Source organism: Martes martes (genome assembly GCF_963455335.1).
Source record: "Martes martes genome assembly, chromosome: 2".
NCBI lineage: Eukaryota > Metazoa > Chordata > Mammalia > Carnivora > Mustelidae > Martes > Martes martes.
In genome coordinates, this window is record NC_137889.1 from 66417990 (window position 1) to 66438905 (window position 20916).

The window sequence follows — 20916 nt, forward strand, 5'->3', positions numbered from 1 at the left end:
AGACTTCAAGTTATATTATGAGCCTATACAATCAAAACAGTAGGGGCGCCTGAGTGGTTCAGTCAGTTAAGCATCTGCCTTCAACTCAGATCATCATTTCAGGTTCCTAGGATCAAGCTCCAGATGGGGCTGCATGCTCAGCAGAGAGTCTACTTCTCCTTACTCTCCTCTGTGTTCTCTCTCTCTCTCAAATAAATAAATAAAATTTGAAAAACAAAACAAACAAAAAACCAGTATGATACTGACACAAAAATAAACACATAAACCAATGTAACAGAATAGGAAACACAGGGATAAATTCATAACCATATGCTCAATTAATGTTCAACAAAGCAGGAAAGATTATCCAATGGGAAAAGGATAGTCTCTTCAACAAATGGTATTGGGAAAACTGGACAGCAACATGTACAAGAAAGAAACAGGACCACTCCTTTAAACCACACACAAAAATAAATTCAAAATGGTTGAAAGCCCCAAATGTGAAAAAGGAAACCATCAAAATCGTAGAAGAGAACATAGGCAGTGAACTCTTTGACATCGGCCATAACAACTTTTTCTAGATATGTCTCCTAATTTAAAAGAAACAAAAGCAAAAATAAACTACTGGGATTACACCAAAATAAAACCTTCTGCACTGCGAAGGAAACAATCAACAACACTAAAAGGCAACTCACAGAATGAGAATGATATTTCCAAATAAAGGGTCAGTAACCAAAATATACATAGAACTTAAAAATCTCAACACCCAAAAAACATAATCCAATTAAAAATGAGCAGAAGAAATGAACATTTCTCCAAAGCAGACATACAGATGGCCAACAGACACATGAAAAGATGTTCATCACCACTTATGATCAGGGACATGCAGATAAAAACTACAGGGAGATATCACCTCACAGCTGTCACAATGGCTAAAATGAACTACACACAAAAAAACAGGCGTCGGCAAGGATGTGGAGAAAAAGGAACACTCATGCACTATAGGTGGGAATGCAAACTGGTGCAGTCGCTGTGGAAAACAGTATGAAGTTTCCTCAAAAAGTTAAAAATAGAATTATCCTATGATGCAGTAATTGTACTACTGGGAATTTACCCAAAGAATACAAAAACACCAATTCAGAGGGACACATGCACCTCTATGTTTATAGCAGCAGTATTTACAACAGCCAAGATATGGAAGCAGCCCAAGTATCCATCAACTGATGAATGGATAAAGAAGAGGTGGTATATCTATAATGGGAAATTATTTGGCCATAAAAAAAATGAAATCTTCAGTGACATGGATGAAGCTAGAGAGTATTATGCTAAGTGAAATAAGTCAGTCAGAAAAAGACAAAATGGATCCAGGGAGGGAGAGAAACCATAAAAGACTCTTAAACTCAGGAAACAAACTGAGGGTTGCTGCAGGGGTAGGTAGGGATAAGGTGGCTGAGTGACGGACATTGAGGAGTGTATGTGCTATGGTGCGTGCTGTGAATTGTGTAATACTGATGAATCACAGACCTGTACCCCTGGGGCAAATAATACATTATATGTTAATAAATAAAAAAAGACAAATACCATATGATTTCACTCATATGTGGAATTTAAAAAAAAAATTTAAAAATGAGCAAAGGGAAAAAAAGAGAGAGAGGGACAAACAAAGAAAAAGATTCTTGGGGTGTCTGGGTGGCTCAGTTGGTTAAGCGACTACCTTCAACTCAGGTCATGATCCCGGAGTCCCAGAACTGAGTCCCACATCAGGCTCCCTGCTCTGCAGGGAGTCTGCTTCTCCCTCTGACCTTCCTCCCTCTCATGCTCTCTTTCACTCTCTCTCTCTCTCAAATAAATAAAATCTAAAAAAAAAAAAAAAGAAAGAAAGAAAGAAAGAAACGGATTCTTAACTATAGAAACACACTAATGGTTACCATTACCTCCAAGGGAGGTAGGGGGTGGAGGAAATAGGTGATGGGGATTAAGGAGTGCACTTGTCCGTGATGAGTTCCAGGTGATGTATGGAATTGTTGAATCACTATATTGTACACCTGACACTAATATTACACTGTATGTTAACTGTACTGGAATTAAAATAAAAACTTAAAAAAAAAAGCGACAACTACACTTTGGTAGTTAAGGCAATCTAAGATTTCTGTATGAGATGGGAAGAGGGTAAAGATACTTTAAGTTAAATTTGTATATTAAAATCTATAGGTTAACCACTTGTAAAGGTAAAAACAAGAATAAAAATGTCAAACTAGTATAAGGAAAACTAGTACAATGCAAAACTAGTTCTAGGAAAAATGTAACAAGAAGGAAAACATGTCAATCAATTTCCAAAAAAGACAACAAAGGGGTGGGAAAAAAGAGAAAAATGGAAAGAATAAAGAGCACAAAATAAAAAGGGTAGAATTGCATCTAAATACATTTTTTAAATTACAATAGTATGACATTTACAAAGAAGAAATAATGGTGGCCTACAAATATGTGAAAAATTCTCAGGCTTATCTGTCATTAGGAAAAAGCAGATTAAAATCACAAAGGAATATTTCATGCCTGCCAAATTGGCAAAGGTTAAAATTTTGACATATAAGTGTTGCCAAGTGTATGAAGCAATGAGGACTCTCATAAGCTGCTGTTGAGAGAACAGTGTTTGCTAGTGCCTGGTAAAACTAAACATACGCCCATTGGCCACCACAGACATTCAATGAGAGGCGATCAGTTATGCATGTAGTCAATAATCAGTTATTGAGCTCCCACTGCCAAAGACACATAGTTCTATCAAGTTCTGTAAGTGTTTGCTTTAGTATTATTCTTTAAGATACATAGACATAGATAGATAAGTATAATGTGCTTTTGTGTATAATTGACATATAAAACAATAGATAATTTTTAAATAATATGGTAGAAAAATTCCTTGAGCTTATGATGAACATCTTTCCCCTTGAGAAAGAAAGGAATGAAAAGACCTTGGGAACCCATAGTTTTTTCATACCACTTCCTAGGACATGGTATGGTTCCAAATATCTCCTGTGGTTTGCGTGTATTCTTAGAAACTCTAAAATTTAAGAATGCTGAAGAACAGAATAGCTGCTGCTAGGTATGAGGTGTTTGATTCTGAAGCCTAAACTGTATGAATCTGTAAATGCATGTGACTGGTTTTTTTTTTGGTAAGCTAGAATTAAAAGGACAAATTGAGGAAATGAGTTTCCATTTTACCATCGGGGGATTCTAATATGCTTGTGTTCATCCTAATGTTGAAGTTGATGCTGAAATAGATAGAAGGTTCTTATTTGATTTGAAATATGTTTCCCCTTAGGATTTAAACTAACCTTCCACGTTAATCTATTACTAAGCAACTCAGTTACAAATTGAAGTGTTTTAAATTTTTGAATTCAATCCTTTTCATTTGTATATTTGTTTGAGATTTATTGGAATGTGAAACCACTGTAAACCTGAGTTTGGTCATCATCATGAGATTTAGTAATCTATGGTAGATCTGGAACTGTTCACAGAACAAGTAAGTTCTTATAACCAGTAATTAGAACCTATTATGTGCCTTATGTACATTTTCTTCAATCTTCACCAAGACTCAGCAAAATAGATAATTTAATTCCCTTTTGCTAAGTTGAGAATTTACTATCTTCACCTTGATTACACAAGTAGGAAATGCCTTGGATTCAGACTCAATATACTACTCTCTTCAAAAGATGAAACTGGTGACACAAGCAGATTTTTAATCACCGCAGTCAGAATATAGCACTGGAGTTTGTTAGGTTTTTAATTGATTGACACTCAGCAATTTTGTTTTCCACTTTTATTTCTTTTAGTAAAGAAAACATGATTTTGTAGGGAGTCAATAGGTCTTATTCAGAATAGGGTGGTTTTTCTTTTTTTTAAGATTTTATTTATTTATTTTAGAGAGAGGGAGAACTAGAGAAAAAAGAGAGAGAGAACACATAGAGGGAGAGGGAGAGAGAGAAGCAGACTCCCCGTTGAGCAGGGAGCTCAATGCGGGGCTGGATCCCAGGACCCTGAGATCATGACCTGAGCTGAAAGCAGATGCTTAACTGACTGAGCCACCCAAGCACCCCCATAATGGGATTTAGAACTGCAATCAAATGCATAGAGGTCAGAGGTCCCAGCCCCTTAACTACAACTTGATTACCACTCCTTATTTGCAGGACTTTTATAGGAAATTATATAAAACAGTCCTTCTAAAACTTTAATGTGCTCATAAATCACAAAGATCTAATTCCTAGAGACTCAGGATACACTTGGACAGATATATCAGCTTATTGAAACTGTCCAGATTAATCCACTTGGGTGAAAGCTCTAATTATCAAAATATCTGGCATATTTTCCCAGACCAATTTTGACATTCAGTGTAGTTCTATTTCATTATTTGAGAATGTGTTTCTAATATTTCTGATTGGTTATAATTTCACTCCTCAACTTTCACAAGAAAATACACCCGTCCCACCACGTGACTTTAAGTTTAGCACAGCATAGCTCCACTTCAAGTATTTGTCAAGAAAAAAAAAATTACTCTATATACACTGTCACGACTTACCAAAGCTCACTTAGAAGGCAGAATATCATGGAGAATGATCTAAAGCAGTGTTTCTAAAACAATAATATGCTTATAAATCACTATTGATTCTGATTCAACAGATCTGGGGTGGGGTCCTGAGATTCTACATTTGTAACAAATTCCTAGATGATAACAATGCTATTGAGCAATGGAGTGGGAAGGACCAAAGTGATATCCCCCCACTCCTCAAGATACCCTAAAATCTACCTCTGATTTAAACTAGTCCTGCAGAGAACTGGATACCATGTTACCTAGTAACCTAGGTTACCTGGAGGGTCTTCTAATGAGTGTTCAAGGAGGTTAGAAAAAAGAAAAAGAGAAACCAGAAGAGAACTGACTGACAAAATTAAAATGATTCCAGAAAAGAGGAATGAGGGTACAGTCCATTACAGAACAAAAAATCAACAATTGTACAACTCCTTTTGGTCAACACGGAAAATATAATAATAATTACAGTAAGATTGATGCAATATATTTAATTCATTTTTTTTCTTTTCCCTCTCCCTAATAATATCATGGCTATGTTTTTTACTGCCTTGGGAACTTGGATTTCTTTTGTGTTCCTTTTAGAGAAAATTTCAAACAACCTGTTATTCATTTATTTTGCAAATATTTTCTGAACGTCTACCTTATGACAGGTACTACTCCAGGCAATGGGGTTGCATCAGTGACCTTAAAATTCCTCAGCCTTGTGGAGCCTACATTTTAGAGAGGAAGGCCAGGAGTAATCCAATAAAGAGATACACAATATACCATCAGGTCAGAATACCTTGTAGGATTAAAATAAAGTAGGGATGCTCTTTTAGGTGGGGGTCAGCAAAGGACTCTTACAGGAGGTTGCATCTATCAGCAAGATAAAATCACATCTGCCTAATTCTGCCATTAGGAATCATACAAACATGGGCATTCCAAAATTTAATTCCAGGATATCTTGCACCAAGAATCAAAAACAATGAATATATGATCATGATATTTTCCTTAACAATATGTGTAGATGTTTTCATGTAAGTGTGTATATTGTCCCTTTATCTTTCCTATCTACCTTTTACTATGACTACAGATCTATGATTCTTTATCTCAGACTCAAAAATCCAAAAAGCTTTAAAAACTAGCAAATTTTTCAGAACTCATATAGAAGAAAATTCAACTGACATTTGGTAGTAAAACCAACCTGAACCAACTTAAAAAGGCCTAGATAGTGGCCTCTCTCTCTCTCACTTAATGAAAACATTCATATGCTGTATTGCAAACTATTAGTATGTTTTCATTACAGATTTCACTGCAGATCCACTTATCTTCTTACCTTTCTAAAGTTTGAAATTTTCTAAAATTACTAAGTATATCTGGCCCCAAGAGTTTTGAATAAATAATTATAGATCTGTGCAATTACTACAAGGTCCAACTATTAACTACTGTTTCTGCATGTGCTACTTTACCTTTGAGTAGCCCTGTATTTGTTATTCGAAATCATTCCATCTCATTACCTGAAGCCTGAAGAGACAACTTTGCACCTAATCCACCTGTTGCTTAATGAATACACTTGACTTTCAAACCTTTCTTCACTAATCATTTAAAAAAGTAAGTTACACCAAATCTGACTCAATGTCAATACTAGCCACTGCAATATCCAAGCCTGGATACCAGCACTTTGTACGTCTACTCATACTTTCTATGTCTACTTACTATTACTACTGAAGTTTTCATTCATATTCAACATCCATGTCTGGTGCATTTTGTTTGATGAAAACAAGCTAATTAGTGTTGAACCTTCCCTAGTTCATAAATTTATTCCTAAGAACATTAAAAGGAAGTCAAGTGAGACATGTTCAGTAACAGATGTTTGCCTTTTTTGGCTGCCTTTTTACAGTTTGTTCTCTTTCATTACTTTTTAAGAAATTTAGTTAATGTTCCTTTTACAAGAGAACAAGTGTACCTAGCTTCCCAGCAGGTGGGGGTTCAGGGGGATTCCCCAGGGCAGGCACAGTCTGTTCATTACCATAACCTAATATCTGCCTAAATGCTCTCTGCAGTCAACTTTCATTCCTTCATCCAGGTTCTGGTAACAATCACACTCCAGCTTAAAAAACAATGCATATGTTGACTGGAAATTGTAGAACTAGAACTACTGTGAGCACTATTTCCAACATACATGGGTCTATCTCTCAAATACCTCTCTCCCCATGGGGATATCTCAGAATAAAGAATCAATATGATTGAGAATTTGGTTGAATCTTTTGGCTTCAACAATAAAGAAAGATTGTGAAATGGTTTCCAAAAGTAAAAATCCAACAGTTCTTTATAATAAATGAGAGCTATAGATTAAGGTTTTTCTCTGTAAAAGTAAATTGATCCAAAAGTACAAATTTAAAGTTATCCCATTTATTTATCCAACCCTCCACTTTTGAATATTATTTAGTCTGTGTTGGTCTGTGATATGGTTTAAGCACTAGTACACTGGAAATCTAAGTAACATTGCAATCCAAAGCTTGCACTCACCAAGAGTGTTTTCTTTTAAAACTTTGTGAAAATCGTTAAATATAAATTTTGACCAATTTATTGTGACTATTCCTCTTGACCTATTCATTGCTAAAGGAATTTTGCATAGAGCATTTCCTTTATTTTCCCCAATAACTATCATAACTAGGAGAACAGTAGGAATTTTTATCTATAAGGAAAGAGTCAATAAAATAAAATAAATAATGGCTACAAAAATATACTTCAGGCCAAGATAAAACTGCTGAAAAGCACCATAACTATAAAATATGGGCTTTTAATGGAAACTATGTAAATTTAAAATCTGTGTGTGTATAGAAATTTATATAGAGAATTATATATGAATTTATATATATATGTGTATATATATACACACACACACATATATATAAATGTAAATACCCACTTCATTCAAAGAATCCAAAGTAAAATTCACTTCATTCTATCATAAAGATTAAAAACTTTAGAAATTAATGATTGCCAGGGGCCAAGAGGAGGAAGGAATGGGGAGACTGCCAATGGGTATGGGGTTTCTTTTGGGGGCTGGTGAAAATATTCTGAAATAGGTAGTGGTGATGGTTGCACAACTTTGTGAATATACTAAAAACCACCGAATTGTATACACTGAAATACTGAATCCTATGACTTATATCTCAATAATGCTTTTATTTTAAAAAAGATTAAAAACTTTAATATTTCATAGGGAAAGGAATATGAATCTCAAAATTAAAATATGGAAGTTGAAGATAACATACATTATGCATTACTACTCCTTATAGTTAGACCAAAACAAACAAACAAAAAAGTACATAGATAAGAGTAAACTACTGGAATGTTATTCAAAATGTTAAAAAAAAAAATCATAGTCACCTAGCTGTTAACTCAGTGCCTAATTTAATCTCAAACCTACTGCAGGATTTTCAAAAAGTAACTTTATTTCTACCCAAAATTATAAAAAAAGAATTAGGAAATCAGTTGAACAAATAGAAAATTTAAACTTAGTAGTTTTAGATGATCTGTGCTAATTCTTACAAATATTAGACAATTAAATCAGATGACCTTTTTTTAATCAAATGCAGCCCACCAGGGAGAAAATCATAAGTATGAAAATAATTAAAACACCTCCACAGTGTTTTGCGGAAGGGAAGGAGAAGCTCAGAGAGAAGAAATTGAGATGGGGGAAAAGAAATAAGTAAATAATCTTTACATACTAAAACGTAACTTTTTTAATTCTATAATAAAATCTTTCAATTGAATGTCCACAATCTTCTGACACTACAATTTGGTAAAGAATTACAAAAAAAGGGGTGGCCTGGGTGGCTCAGTCAGTTAAGTGTCTGCCTTATGGTAGGAAGCCTGCTTCTCCCTCTCCCTCTGCCTGCTGCTCCCCTTGCTTGAGCTCTCTGTGTCCTCTAAATAAAGAAAATCTTTAAAAAAAAAAAAAAAGATATCTAAATTTCCAAGTTAAAAGAAGAGTATCTCCTGGGTCACCTGGGTGGCTCAGTGGGTTAAAGCCGCTGCCTTCAGCTCAGGTCATGATCCCAGCATCCTGGGATCCGGCACTGCATCAGGCTCTCTGCTCAGCAGGGAGCCTGCTTCCTCCCTTCTCTCTCTGCCTGCCTCTCTGCCTACTTGTGATCTGTCTGTCAAATAAATAAATAAAATCTTTAAAAAAAAAAAAAAAAGAAGAGTATCTCCTTAGATTCTTTAATAAAAATGGCTCAAGAAATTCTCCAGAGAAAAGTAATTAGAATGTTCTTGTTAAAATGTAGCCAATTCATTCTATGGTCAAAATTAAGCTTATATGGATTAAAAGCAATACCATTTCAAAAATTTGGCAGCAGAGTAAGAGGATCCTAGGCTCATCTCATCCCATGAACACAAATATCAAATCATCCTAAATATCCCAGAAATCAGACTGAAGACTAAAAAGAACAAACTACACAACTAAAGGGAAAAAAGAGGTCATGTTGAAGAAGATAGGAAAGGCAGAGATGTGGTTTAAGGGAGAAAAAGCTCATGGCTATTGCAAAGGGAAGGGAGCTGTGGTCGTGAAGAAGGGTGATAGAGAGAGGAGCACACAGTGGAACACACAAGGAGACTGTTTCCCCAAAGCTATTGGCTTGAAACATGAAAGGGACTGAATTTTATGAGTTCTTGCAACCAGTGGGGCTTACAGCCTAGAGTTTTAAAGGTCAGCCAACTTGGCTGGGACAAAGTCAAGAGGCCACTGTGCTGCTCCTGGAGAGAATGCAGGCAAACAACCTGGGGGCAGACTACATGGAAGCAGCTGTTTGAAAAACATCTGGGGTACACAGGGAATAGTTATTTGCTCTTCTAGGAGCACTTCCCTGAGAGGCAGCATTCAAAGAGATGCCTCTCTGGGAATAAAAGAGCTGGTCAGTGCCATTTCCCTCCCCTGCTCCTTAGCATAAACACAGAGCCACCTGAGGGAAGCACTCAGCACAGACACTAGCTGCCTACTATGTTTACACCAAGGTACCTCCTCAGCACTCAGGCAGGACTGCCCTTCTGAGTCAAGCTTGCCTCAGTCCCAGTAAGGTGGGTGCTTCCCCTAAAAGACCAGTGCAGGCCCCTGCCCACACCATGTCTCCTGATCAGAGAGTTCTGCTGGGCCTCAGTTCTGGTGGAGTTGATGTCAGGTCTCACTTCACAAGCAGACCAGAACACACTTAGTTAAAACTTGCCATATTCAGGCCAGGGATCAAACACTGCCCCCTGCAGGCATGGAGAGCCTCTGCAGACAACTGGCTTGAAGGAGAGAGCAGCCAAAAACCAACAGCAGAGTGCACACAGAGCACACTGGAAACACTCCCGGAAGAACCAGGCCCTGGATGCTATATGACCTCTTCTTCATAAGGCCAGTACTTTTAAGAGCAGGAGACCTAACTGGCTTTTTTAATACAGAGAAGGCAGAGACTTAGACAAAATGCCAAGACAGAGGAATGTATTGCAGTTGAAAGAACAAGATAAAGCCACAGCCAGGAACCCAAGTGAAACAGATATAAGTAACATGCCTGGTTAAGAATTTAAAGAACAATCATAAGGAGGCTCACTGAGCTTGAGAAAAGAAGATATCAGTGAAACCCTTACCACAGCGACAAAAGAGTGAAAAAAGAACCAACCAGAGAAGAGGAACACAATAAATGAGTTTGGAAACAGGCTTGATGCAATGAACTGACTAGAAGAAACAAAGAAATGAATTAGTGACCTAGAAGACAAATAATGGAAAATAATAAAGCTGAACAAAAGAGAGAAAGAATTAGGCAACATGAGAACAGATTTAGGGAACTCAGTGACATCATCAAACAGTAACACTCAAATTATAGGGGTCCCAACAGAAGAAGTGAGAGAAAAGGGGGCAGAAAATTTGTTTCAAGAAATAATGAATAAGTTCTAGAATATAGGTGAGGTTCGGTGGGGTGAGGTCCGGAGCCAATGACCAAGAAAGAATTCTTGAGACATCTTTGGTGCAAAACGGTGGTTTATTAAAGCACAGGGACAGGACCCGTGGGCAGGAACAGCTGCTGCTCTGGGGTTGTGAGGGGTGGCAGGTTATGTACCATGGAGTTGGGGCAGGTAAGGAAAAGGGAGGTTTCAATAGAACTTTCATATGCTAAAGAGGACCTACAAAAGATACCAGATATCAGAGGCCTTGCCATTGCCAAGGTCGTTTGCTCTCTAGCAAGGTACTAACATTAAGATGGGTGGGAGATTCCTAAAGAATGTCACATATGTCCCACCCAGGAGGGGCGGGGGGGGGGGGGGGGGAGATTGGAGGGTGTCAGCTTTTGCTTTGTCCTCAGCCAGCCTTCTGTTCCCTCATCAATAATAGCAGAGAACATTCTTAATCTGGAAAAGGGAACAGACATCCAGCTCCAGGAAGCACAAAGAATTCCCATCAATAAAAGCAAGCCAACATCAAGACATATTGTAATTAATCTTGCAAAATATAGTGATAAAGAAAAATATCTTAAAGCAGCAAGACAAACAAAATCCTTAACTTACAAGGGAAAAGCCATAAGGCTAGCAGGAGATTTTTCAACAAAAGCTTGGCAAGCCAGAAGGGAGTGGCATGATATATTCAAAGTGTTGAATGGGAAAAAACTGCAGCCAAGAATACTCTATTTTCATTCAGAATAGAAGGAGAGATAAAGAGTTTCCAAGACAAACAAAAACTAAAGGTGTTCATGACCACTAAATCAACCTTGTAAGAAATTTTAAAGGGCATTCTTTGAGGGCAAAGGAGGGACCAAAAGTGACAAAAACAAGAAAGGATCAGCGAAGATCTCCAGAAACATTGGCAAGTAATAAAATGACAATACATATCTACCAATAATTACTCTGAATATATATGGACAAAATGCTCCAATCAAAAGACATGGGGTGTCAGAATGCATAAGAAAACAAGACCTATCTATACGCTGCCTACAAAAGACTCATTTTAGACCTAAAGACACCTGCAGATTGAAAGTGAGGGGGTGGAGAAACATTTATCACACAAATGGGTGTCAAAAGAAAGTCAGAATAGCAATACTTAGGGGCACCTGGGTGGCTCAGTGGGTTAAAGCCTCTGCCTTCAAGCTCAGGTCATGATCTCAGGGTCCTGGGATCAAGCCCCACATGGGGCTCTCTGCTCAGCAGGGAGCCTGCTTCCCTTCCTCTGTCTCCTTACTTGTGATCTCTGTCTGTCAAATAAATAATTAAAAAAAAAAAAAAAAAAAAAAAAGAATAGCAATACTTATACTGGAAAAACTAGACTTTTCTATTCTTGTATTGTTTTTAATCCTGCACTAGTACAAGGGTAGTACTGGCCTCACAGAATGATTTTGAATGTGTTCCCTCTCTTCCACTATTTGTACAGATTTTGATAAAGATTATCATTAATTATTTTTTTAAATGTCTGGTAGAATTCACCAATGAAACTATGTAGTCTTTGGCTTTTCTGTGGTGGGAGATTTTTAATTCCTAACTCAACTTTCATTCTTGTTATTTGTCTAAGAAAATTTCCTATTTCTTCAATTCAAGATTCATGATTCAATCATGGTAACTTGTGCGTTTTTAGGAATTATCTGGATTTTTTCCCCTAAGTTTTCTGATTTGTTAGCATATAATTGTTTATAGTAATCTGTTATCAACCTATGTATTTCTGGGGTTATCTGTTTGTTTTCTCTTCCATTTTTCATTTTGGTTTTTGAGTCTTTGCTTTTTTTAATTAAATTTTTTTCTTAATTAAAAAGCACTTCACATTCTTAGTTAAAGCACTGCATTTCTGTTTATTTGGAAAAACTGGTTATTATTTTTAATGTTATGTTACTGTTTATTCTGGTCTCTTATTTATTTCTGAGTTTTCTTTGTTATTTCCTTCCTCTGCTAAATTTCAGCTAAGTTTCTTCTTTTTCTAGTTCCATGTGGTGTAATGTTTATTTGAACTTTTGTTCTTATTACAAGCATTTATAGCATAAATTTCACTCTAACATCTACTTTGCTGCATCTCATAGGTTTTGGAATATTGTGCTTTCTTTTTCTTCTGTTTGGAGACATATTTTAATTTGCCGTTTGATTTCTTTTTTTTTTTTTAAAGAATGTAGGTCAACTGGAACTTTTTAAAGATTATTTATTTATTTATTTGACAGAGAGAGATCACAAGTAGGCAGAGAGAGAGGGGGAAACCGAGCAGAGAGAGCCTGATGTGGGACTCGATCCTATTACCCTGAGACCATGATGTGAGCTGAAGGCAGAGGCTTAACCCACTGAGCCACCCAGGCACCCCAAGCCATTTGATTTCTTTTTTTTTTTTTTTTTTTTTTATTTATTTGACAGACAGATCACAAGTAGGCAGAGAGGCAGGCAGAGAGAGAGGAGGAAGCAGGCTCCCCGCGGAGCAGAGAGCCCGATGCGGGGCTCGATCCCAGGACGCTGGGATCATGACCTGAGCCGAAGGCAGCGGCTTTAACCCACTGAGCCACCCAGGCGCCCCGCCATTTGATTTCTTATTTGGCCCATTAGTTGTGCTGTAGTGTGTTATTCAATATTTACATATTCAATATTTAATATTCACATTGTAGATTTTCTAGCTTTGTTTTTATTACTGATCTTTAGTTTTGTACCACTGTGGTTGGAAAATAGACTTAGTATGATTTCTATCTTCTTAAATTTGTAATATTTGTTATGCCTCTTTTTATGTGATTTAACCAGGGGATTCTTCTGTACTTGAAGAAAATGTATATCCTATTTTTCATGGATGGAATTATATATATATATATATATATTTTATATATATATAATTATATATATATTAAATATATATATTATATATATAATATATTTTTTAGAACCATATATTCTGAAGTATGACTCAAGTAAAATATGTTTCTGTCAAAAAAAATAACTGAGGGTACTCATTTAAAATAAAGAATATCGAGGGGTGACTGGGTGGCTCAGTAGGTTAGGCCTCTGCCTTCAGCTCAGGTCATGACACCAGGGTCCTTGGGCTCTCTGCTCAGCAGGGGGCCTTCATCACCCCCCCCCCCGCCTGCCTCTCTGCCTACTTGTGATCTCTGTCAAATAAATAAATAAAATATTTTTAAAAAAATATCAAGGAGACCTGGGGAAAGATAGGTAAAATGGGTGATGGGAATTAGTACACTTATCATGAGCACTGAGTAATAATGTGGAAAATTGTTGAATCACCATATTGTACACCTGAAACTAATATAATACTGTATGTTAACTATATTGAAATTGAAATTTTAAAACTTAATAAAAATAAAAATGAAAAAAACAAAATAATTATGTGAAGAATGTTATATGTGAAATTTCTTCTTCATTTCTAAAAAATATGTTTCTATAAAACTAATGAATTTTTTTTATGAGACGAAACTATAAGTATGTTAAAAAAAATATATAACCAGGGGCGCCTGGATGGCTCAGTGGGTTAAGCCGCTGCCTTCGGCTCAGGTCATGATCTCAGGGTCCTGGGATCGAGTCCCGCATCGGGCTCTCTGCTCGGCAGGGAGCCTGCTTCCCTCTCTCCCTCTCTCTCTGCCTGCCTCTCTGTCTACTGTGATCTCTCTCTGTCAAATAAATAAATAAAATCTTTAAAAAAAAAAAAAATATATATATATATATATATATATATATATATATAACCAGCAAGTTGTTTTCTTCTCTCTTATGGAGGATGTGTTCCCCTAGAGAAGAGGGGGTGGGCGGCATGGAGGGGAATGACACCAAATGCCCGAAGGACTGACTCACAGTTTATTCTCTGAAACACAAAACAGTTTATAATGCAACTAATTATTAAACTGAATTCTATTTGCTTGTGTCCCTTACTTCCAAGTGTCAAGGTTAGGCAAAATTTTTGTAACCAGGGTTAGGAAGATAAAGTGACTGACAGTCTTCTGACAAGGCACTTGATGATAACAGGGACTTGCTTACCTCTTCATTTTCATTTCTTAGCACTAAACACTGTGCTTTTGCCACCATGAATTTCTTTCAATTCCTGAAATGCACCCTGCTCTCCCACCTCAGACAACCACAACTGCTCTTTCCCCTCTCTTCTGCTACCCTGAGCCCTATCACCATCACCAGGATGCATGGGCACACTCTTGGCATTCCCTCACTTGTCACTTCATCCTCATTCTAGGGTATCAGCAAATGACATATGTCCCCTCAGGGAGAGTACTGCAACATAATTAATAACCACTCACTGAGGAGAGGGTTGCCTTACTAACAACTAGTGAATAAAAGTTATTTCACTTATACAAATTTCTGTCAATATTTGTTTTTATCTTAGCTATTTTTAAGAGCACTACTGATAAATACATTAAATTTTTCCTTCTCAGAATTTTGATAAATACCAAGACTGTTTTCCACAACTACAGTCCTCCAGGTTGTAGGTTTCAAGATTGCTTCATATTACTATAAAGTTAGCAAACCTTTTTTTTTTTTTAATTTTTAAGGAATTTATTTATTTGAGAGAAAAAGAGAGCTCATGTGTGTGCACATGCAGGAGAGGGATGGCAGGGGTGGCGGGGCAGAGAAAGAAAATCTCAAGCAGATTCCCCGCCAAGCCAGAAGCCGATGGAGGGCTGATCCCAGGACCCATGAGATTATGACCTGAGCTGAAATAAATAGTCAGACATTTATCAGACTGAGCCACCCAAGCCCCCCAAGTTAGCAAACCTTCTAAAGAATAATTATAAAATGAAACTGTGGCAAGAAAGATAGAGATGGTGGTCTTTTCCATATTATTGCTACATAATATTAAATTTTTATGTTACACAGGCATTACATTTTCAGGTGTTCACTTATCTTGAATAAATATTATCTTCCAAGACAATTAAGGCTATAAATATCTCAGTACTTCAGAGATCATAAAAAGTAGCATTAGTAACCTTTTCTTCAAGATGCAGTTTCTTTAACTTCATTTAAAGATGTTTTAGGGAGCCATATGCTATTGCTTAAAGTACCTATAAATCTAACATAATTCTAATACAATAAATTGCAGTTGCAGAAATGAAATATTAAAACTAAAGACATATAACATTATTAAATTATTATTTAATTAGAACTGAAAACATGTAAGAATTCAAAATACTTTAAAAAGAAAACAAAACTTCCAGGCTTAAAAGGGATGGTGTTTTTTTAGCCAAAAGAGAGTATATCCCCAGTCACTTTCTTATTTGAGTGAATCAAAATTTTGAGAAGAGTAGCTATGCTGTAGAGAGTGTTTTGAAAGCAGAATGTACAAAATTTTTCTCTCCTCCTACAAAATCAAAGACAGGGTTTTCTATGCCCTCTCTCCACTCCTCTTTTACCAAGGCAGGCTTTGACACTCTCAATTTCCTAATTATTTTTTGGACTGACTGAATAAACTTCAGATCAAGACTACATATCACTTCACACCCTTTAGTATGGCTGCTATCAAGAAAGCGTATAATATAATGGGTGCTGATGAAAATATGGAGACATTGGAATACTTGTGCATCAATATTGGGAATACAAAATGGTACAGCCATTGTGGCAAACAATATGGATAACTCCTTAAAATATTAAACATAGGAGTACAATATGGTCCAGCAATTCCACTTCTGGATATATACCAAAAGAGAAGTGAAAGCAGGGACTCAAACAATACTTGTAAACCCATATTTATAGTAGCATTATTCAAATTTCCAAAAATGTAGAAGCAATTCAAGTGTCCACCAACAAATGAATGGGTAAACAATATATGGTACAAGTATTCCCTGCTTTTTGAAAGTTTGCATTCTGCCACTTCCCTTGTAAAAAATATCTACATCAGTACCTCTTTTTGCTAACCCAAAGTAATCCAAAGAGGATTTTTGCTTTTATGAAAAAAAGATGAAAAGTGAAAATAGCACTCAGCATTCGTTTTTCAGCAAGCCATTATAAAGGCAAAAAGACCCAAGCAGTGAGAGTGGCCTTGCCAAGCTCCCCTGGGAACTACACTCAGCAAGAATCTCAGCATCAAGCAGCCATAGCTTTGAACTGTGTCTGTGAGCATCTGCGCTTTATCTTGAAGTATGTTGTTCTTCTATTAGCAAGATGTGTCTTAAAATATCAGAAAAGCCTAGAAGAAGTTATTTTTTTGAATCTGGGAACACTCAAAAATTTTACATATAAATCAATGGTAATTATTTCTTCAACTTATGTAATTTCAGCTTACAAAAAAAGTTTCATAGGAATGCTCTACTTTTAGACGGCAGGGGAACCTGTATGTAAATACAACAGAATACAACAGAATATTACTCAATCTTTTTAAAAAGGAAGGAAACTATGACACATGCTATCACATGAATGAACCTTAAAGACATTATGCTATGTAAGATAAGCCAGTCACAAAAGGACACATCAAAAGACAAGAGACAATAAGTAGACAAGAGACAAGAGACAGTAAGTAGAATGTTTGTTGCCAGGAAATGAGGGGAAGGAATTAGTGAATTGGAAGGAATTAGTGAATCAGGGAATTAGTGTTTGATGGGTAGAGAGTTTTAGTTCAGAAAGTTGAAAAAGTTCTGGAGATGAATGGCAGTGATGGTCACAAAGCGGTGGGAGTATACTCAATGCCACCAAACGAGACACTTAAAAATGGTTAAAAAAAATTTTAAAGATTTTATTTATTTATTTGACAGAGATCACAAGCAGGCAGAAAGGCAGGCAGAGAGATAGGAAGCAGCAGGCTCCCTGCCGAGCAGAGAGCCGGATGCAGGGCTCAATCCCAGGACCCTGGGATCAAGGCCGTGAGCTGAAGCCAGAGGCTTTAACCCACTGAGTCACCCAGGCACCCCAAAAATGGTTAAAATTTTATGTATGTACATTCTACCACAATAAAAAATTTGGGGAAATAGATTACTTAGAACTTGATGATTATTTTAAAGGATAAAGGTGATTATTTTAAAGGATAAAAGAGCAATTCTTAGTAAAAAAAACTTTAAAAAATAAAAAAGCCATTTAGGCTTTCAGTGGTGGAACTGATAATGCAGTAAGCTTCAGGAAAGAAATCTGAAGGTTTGAATCTTACTCCCTCTTACCCATTCACACCGCCCCCCATACAGTTGGTTTGCAAGGATAAGATACAAGCCTCTAACTGGACTGATGTAAAAGACCTATTCTTGCCCACCCAGTCTCCACTCCAGCCCACTTCAAACTGTTTAGACAAGTGCACATACACAAAGCATTATCTTTTATGTCAAAGCCATAGTTAATAGGCTCATATGTTCCTAATTTCCTACTCAGCAATGAATAAATACTCCCAGTTTTACGTTCGGATATCTCCACAATCAAATGTACTCTTGCTAGATATATTCTCCAAAGAAATACATTTAAATGTATAAATGTAGTTTGTCACACAGTTAAGAGCAGTCTTTACAGTGTTAGTATAAAACAGGGTAGAGCTGAAAGGTTTAGAAGCAGTTCATTTTTTTTTTACCTTTATTAGGAAAGAATAAAAACAGCCTTCCATAGGTATTGCTTTCGTTAAAGATATTGTATTATTTTTCTTAATGATATTCATATAATGTCCTTGTCTAAAACAGTGTTTAGCTTTAGTAAATTCACTCACAAATTTAGCAACATCAGTTAAATTTGACATGATTCAAACGTTTTGGTTTATAGGAAAAAATATAAAAGCTCAACTTTTTTTTTTTTAATTTTGATAAAGAACGGTTCAGTAGACAGGAAAAATAATTTCTCAATATATTGCAGTTGACTAATAGTGTCCTAGATTGAATTATGTCACCTCAAAATGCATATATTGAAACCTTAACCCCCGATTTACTGTATTTGGAGATAGGGTCTTTAAAAAAGTTGTTGGGTTAAATGAGGTCATAAGGAGAAGACCCTTATCCAATATGACAGTGTCTTTCTAAGAAGAGACAGACAACAGGACATATACAGGAAAGACCATGTGAGAACACCGCAGGGAGGCAGCTGTCTACAAGCCAACAAGAGAGAGGCCCCAGGAGAAATCAGCCCAGCTGGCACCTTGATCTTGGACTTCCAACCTTCAGGATGTTGAGAAATACATTTCTGTTGTTTAAGCCACTTGGTCTGTGGTATTTTGTTATGGCTGCTCCAGCACACTAGTACAAATGACAAGTCAAGAAGAAAAGTAAGTAGTGATATGAAAAGAGAGAAAAAGTCAGAGAAAGGATGAGACAGGCACATTCATGCCCAGAACAGACACACAGATGTGTCCCTGATATATAAATATATAGAAATATATAGAAATATATATTTATATATCAATAAATATAAATATATTTTTATATATTTATATATATTTATATATCAATAAATATAAATATATTTATATGTTTATATATAAATATATTTATTAATATAGTAAATAAGTATATTTCTATTATATATATAATATGTGTGTGTGTATATATATATATACACACATACATATATATATAGGCACATGAATTTCCTTTACTATTTACACTTGCCCTGATGAATACTAAAGCCCAGATTCCATTTTCAAGTCCCAGAGTCCCACGTTTCAGTTTAGAGAGACCTCATTCAGAAAACCATCAATGTGTGGTCATGAAATTGTCCTTGGATTTTTTTAGTCCTCTAATTGTCATGCACTCCTAAAAGATGTCTTCATGCTCCATTGGCCTCCATTCTATTTACTTGACAGTCTAGGTACTATTACAAAAATAGTTACTATCACATTTTGAGCAAACCATTGTGATGATCACTTTGGCTATTAGTACTCTTCACATAAAATTTAATACACATATTTAGGAGTTTTATGAGTTACAATGGTCCGTATGGTGCAAGAGTAACCCAAGACATGATAACCAAATGAAAAGCACTTCTTCAGGAAAAAAGATGAATTTCAGTGGAGAATCATTTTAGGACTGAAATAGGTCCATAGGAAAATCTCATATATCAAAATTAACCCAGTAACCTACCAGAAAAAAAAAATGGTAATTCAACTCTATGTCCAGTCACAAATACTTACAGGACAGTAATCCCGAAACACTGATGATGACCCATACAAACTAGGCCAGCTTGGGGGAGGAGTCAAACGGGAAGACTTTGTTGGCAGGATTCCTTTCCAATCGGAGAATGTTTTGTCTGTTAGAAATATCAATGTAGGTTAAAACAATATTTATCCAAGAAAAGTATACACTGATCATACTGCTTAGTGTTACACAGAGGAAAGTGAATCATCTTTATGGCCCCACTATTCTGTATTAAAATCGCATCAAGTCATCTAATCAGGGAGAAGGAGAAGCCATCCCACTGCACAGAGAGGCCTCGGTTAATTGGCTTCCTCATACAGTGAAGCTCTTGTGTTTTTATTGCAAACAGTGTGCCCATCAGAAAACTAATAGGCTCATTCTTTCGACTCTCTTCTCTTCAAGAACATTGACTTCCTTTTTTAGAGGAGGCTTAAAGCAAAATCATATTTGTGAGTAGCACTTACAAAAATCAAAGGGAAGCTCCTTTCCCCGTTACATCGGTATTTTAAAAGAAAATTCAGAATTATGATGAAGGCACACGTTTTGAAATTGCAAAGTAAGTGAAATTATTAAAAGCGCTTAAGAAAATAGGTTGAAAGAGCAAAGGTCAGCCAACATAACCCTCATATATCTCCAGTCTCGTGGCAGTTGTTACATGGGATTTCCGCAGAGAATTTTTTTTTTTTAAAGATGAGGAAATTTTAGATTATTTATTTCTCAGAAACATTAATCATTTAAAAGAAGTAAAAATTTGGTTCAATCTTGCCATCCAGAATGAATCAAACTGTTTTCACATTTCCAATTTTCTAATACTTATTTATATACATATATTCTTTCCTGAAACTTTCAATTTAATAGAGTCATCTATGGACTGGTTAATTTCATATAAATTTAGAGAAAACTCAAAAGTAATAAGTTTTCATTGCTTCAGTTTATTTACAGGATCATAAGGTAAGTGTCCTATAGGGAGGCAGAGTAGGAAAATAAAAGCATAAAAAATGTAATGTTATCTCAGAGACATCCTAATTAATACCATGCACACATCCTACTCCATTCTAATTTTGTATGTATAAAATTTCTCCCATTTCAGTCAAAAAGAATCTTTGTCCTCTATCAAAAAGACAAAGTCTCTAGAAGAAGAAACATAATAAATCATATGTTTTAGTCACAACTCAATATGAATAAATAAAATTCTTTAGCAGAAGCAAATGCCAATAATGGAAAGATTATAAAGGATCTGAAAGTATTAGTATCTGGAAAGAGGCTAGTATACATTATACTATAACAGGGGACTTTTTTATTTTTTTATTTTTTTATTAAGATATAATG

General features: G+C 35.9%; 1 protein-coding gene across 1 annotated transcript in view; it reads right to left on the bottom strand.

The window, feature by feature from the left end:
- Positions 1-20916, bottom strand: part of IQCM (IQ motif containing M) — a gene marked incomplete at both ends in the record, with an annotated part of 355679 nt that overhangs the window by 233773 nt on the left and 100990 nt on the right. The window contains one exon of the mRNA XM_080796315.1: positions 19584-19699. Within this exon, the coding sequence (XP_080652441.1) occupies positions 19584-19699 (116 nt within the window). The remainder of the gene's footprint in view (positions 1-19583; positions 19700-20916) is intronic.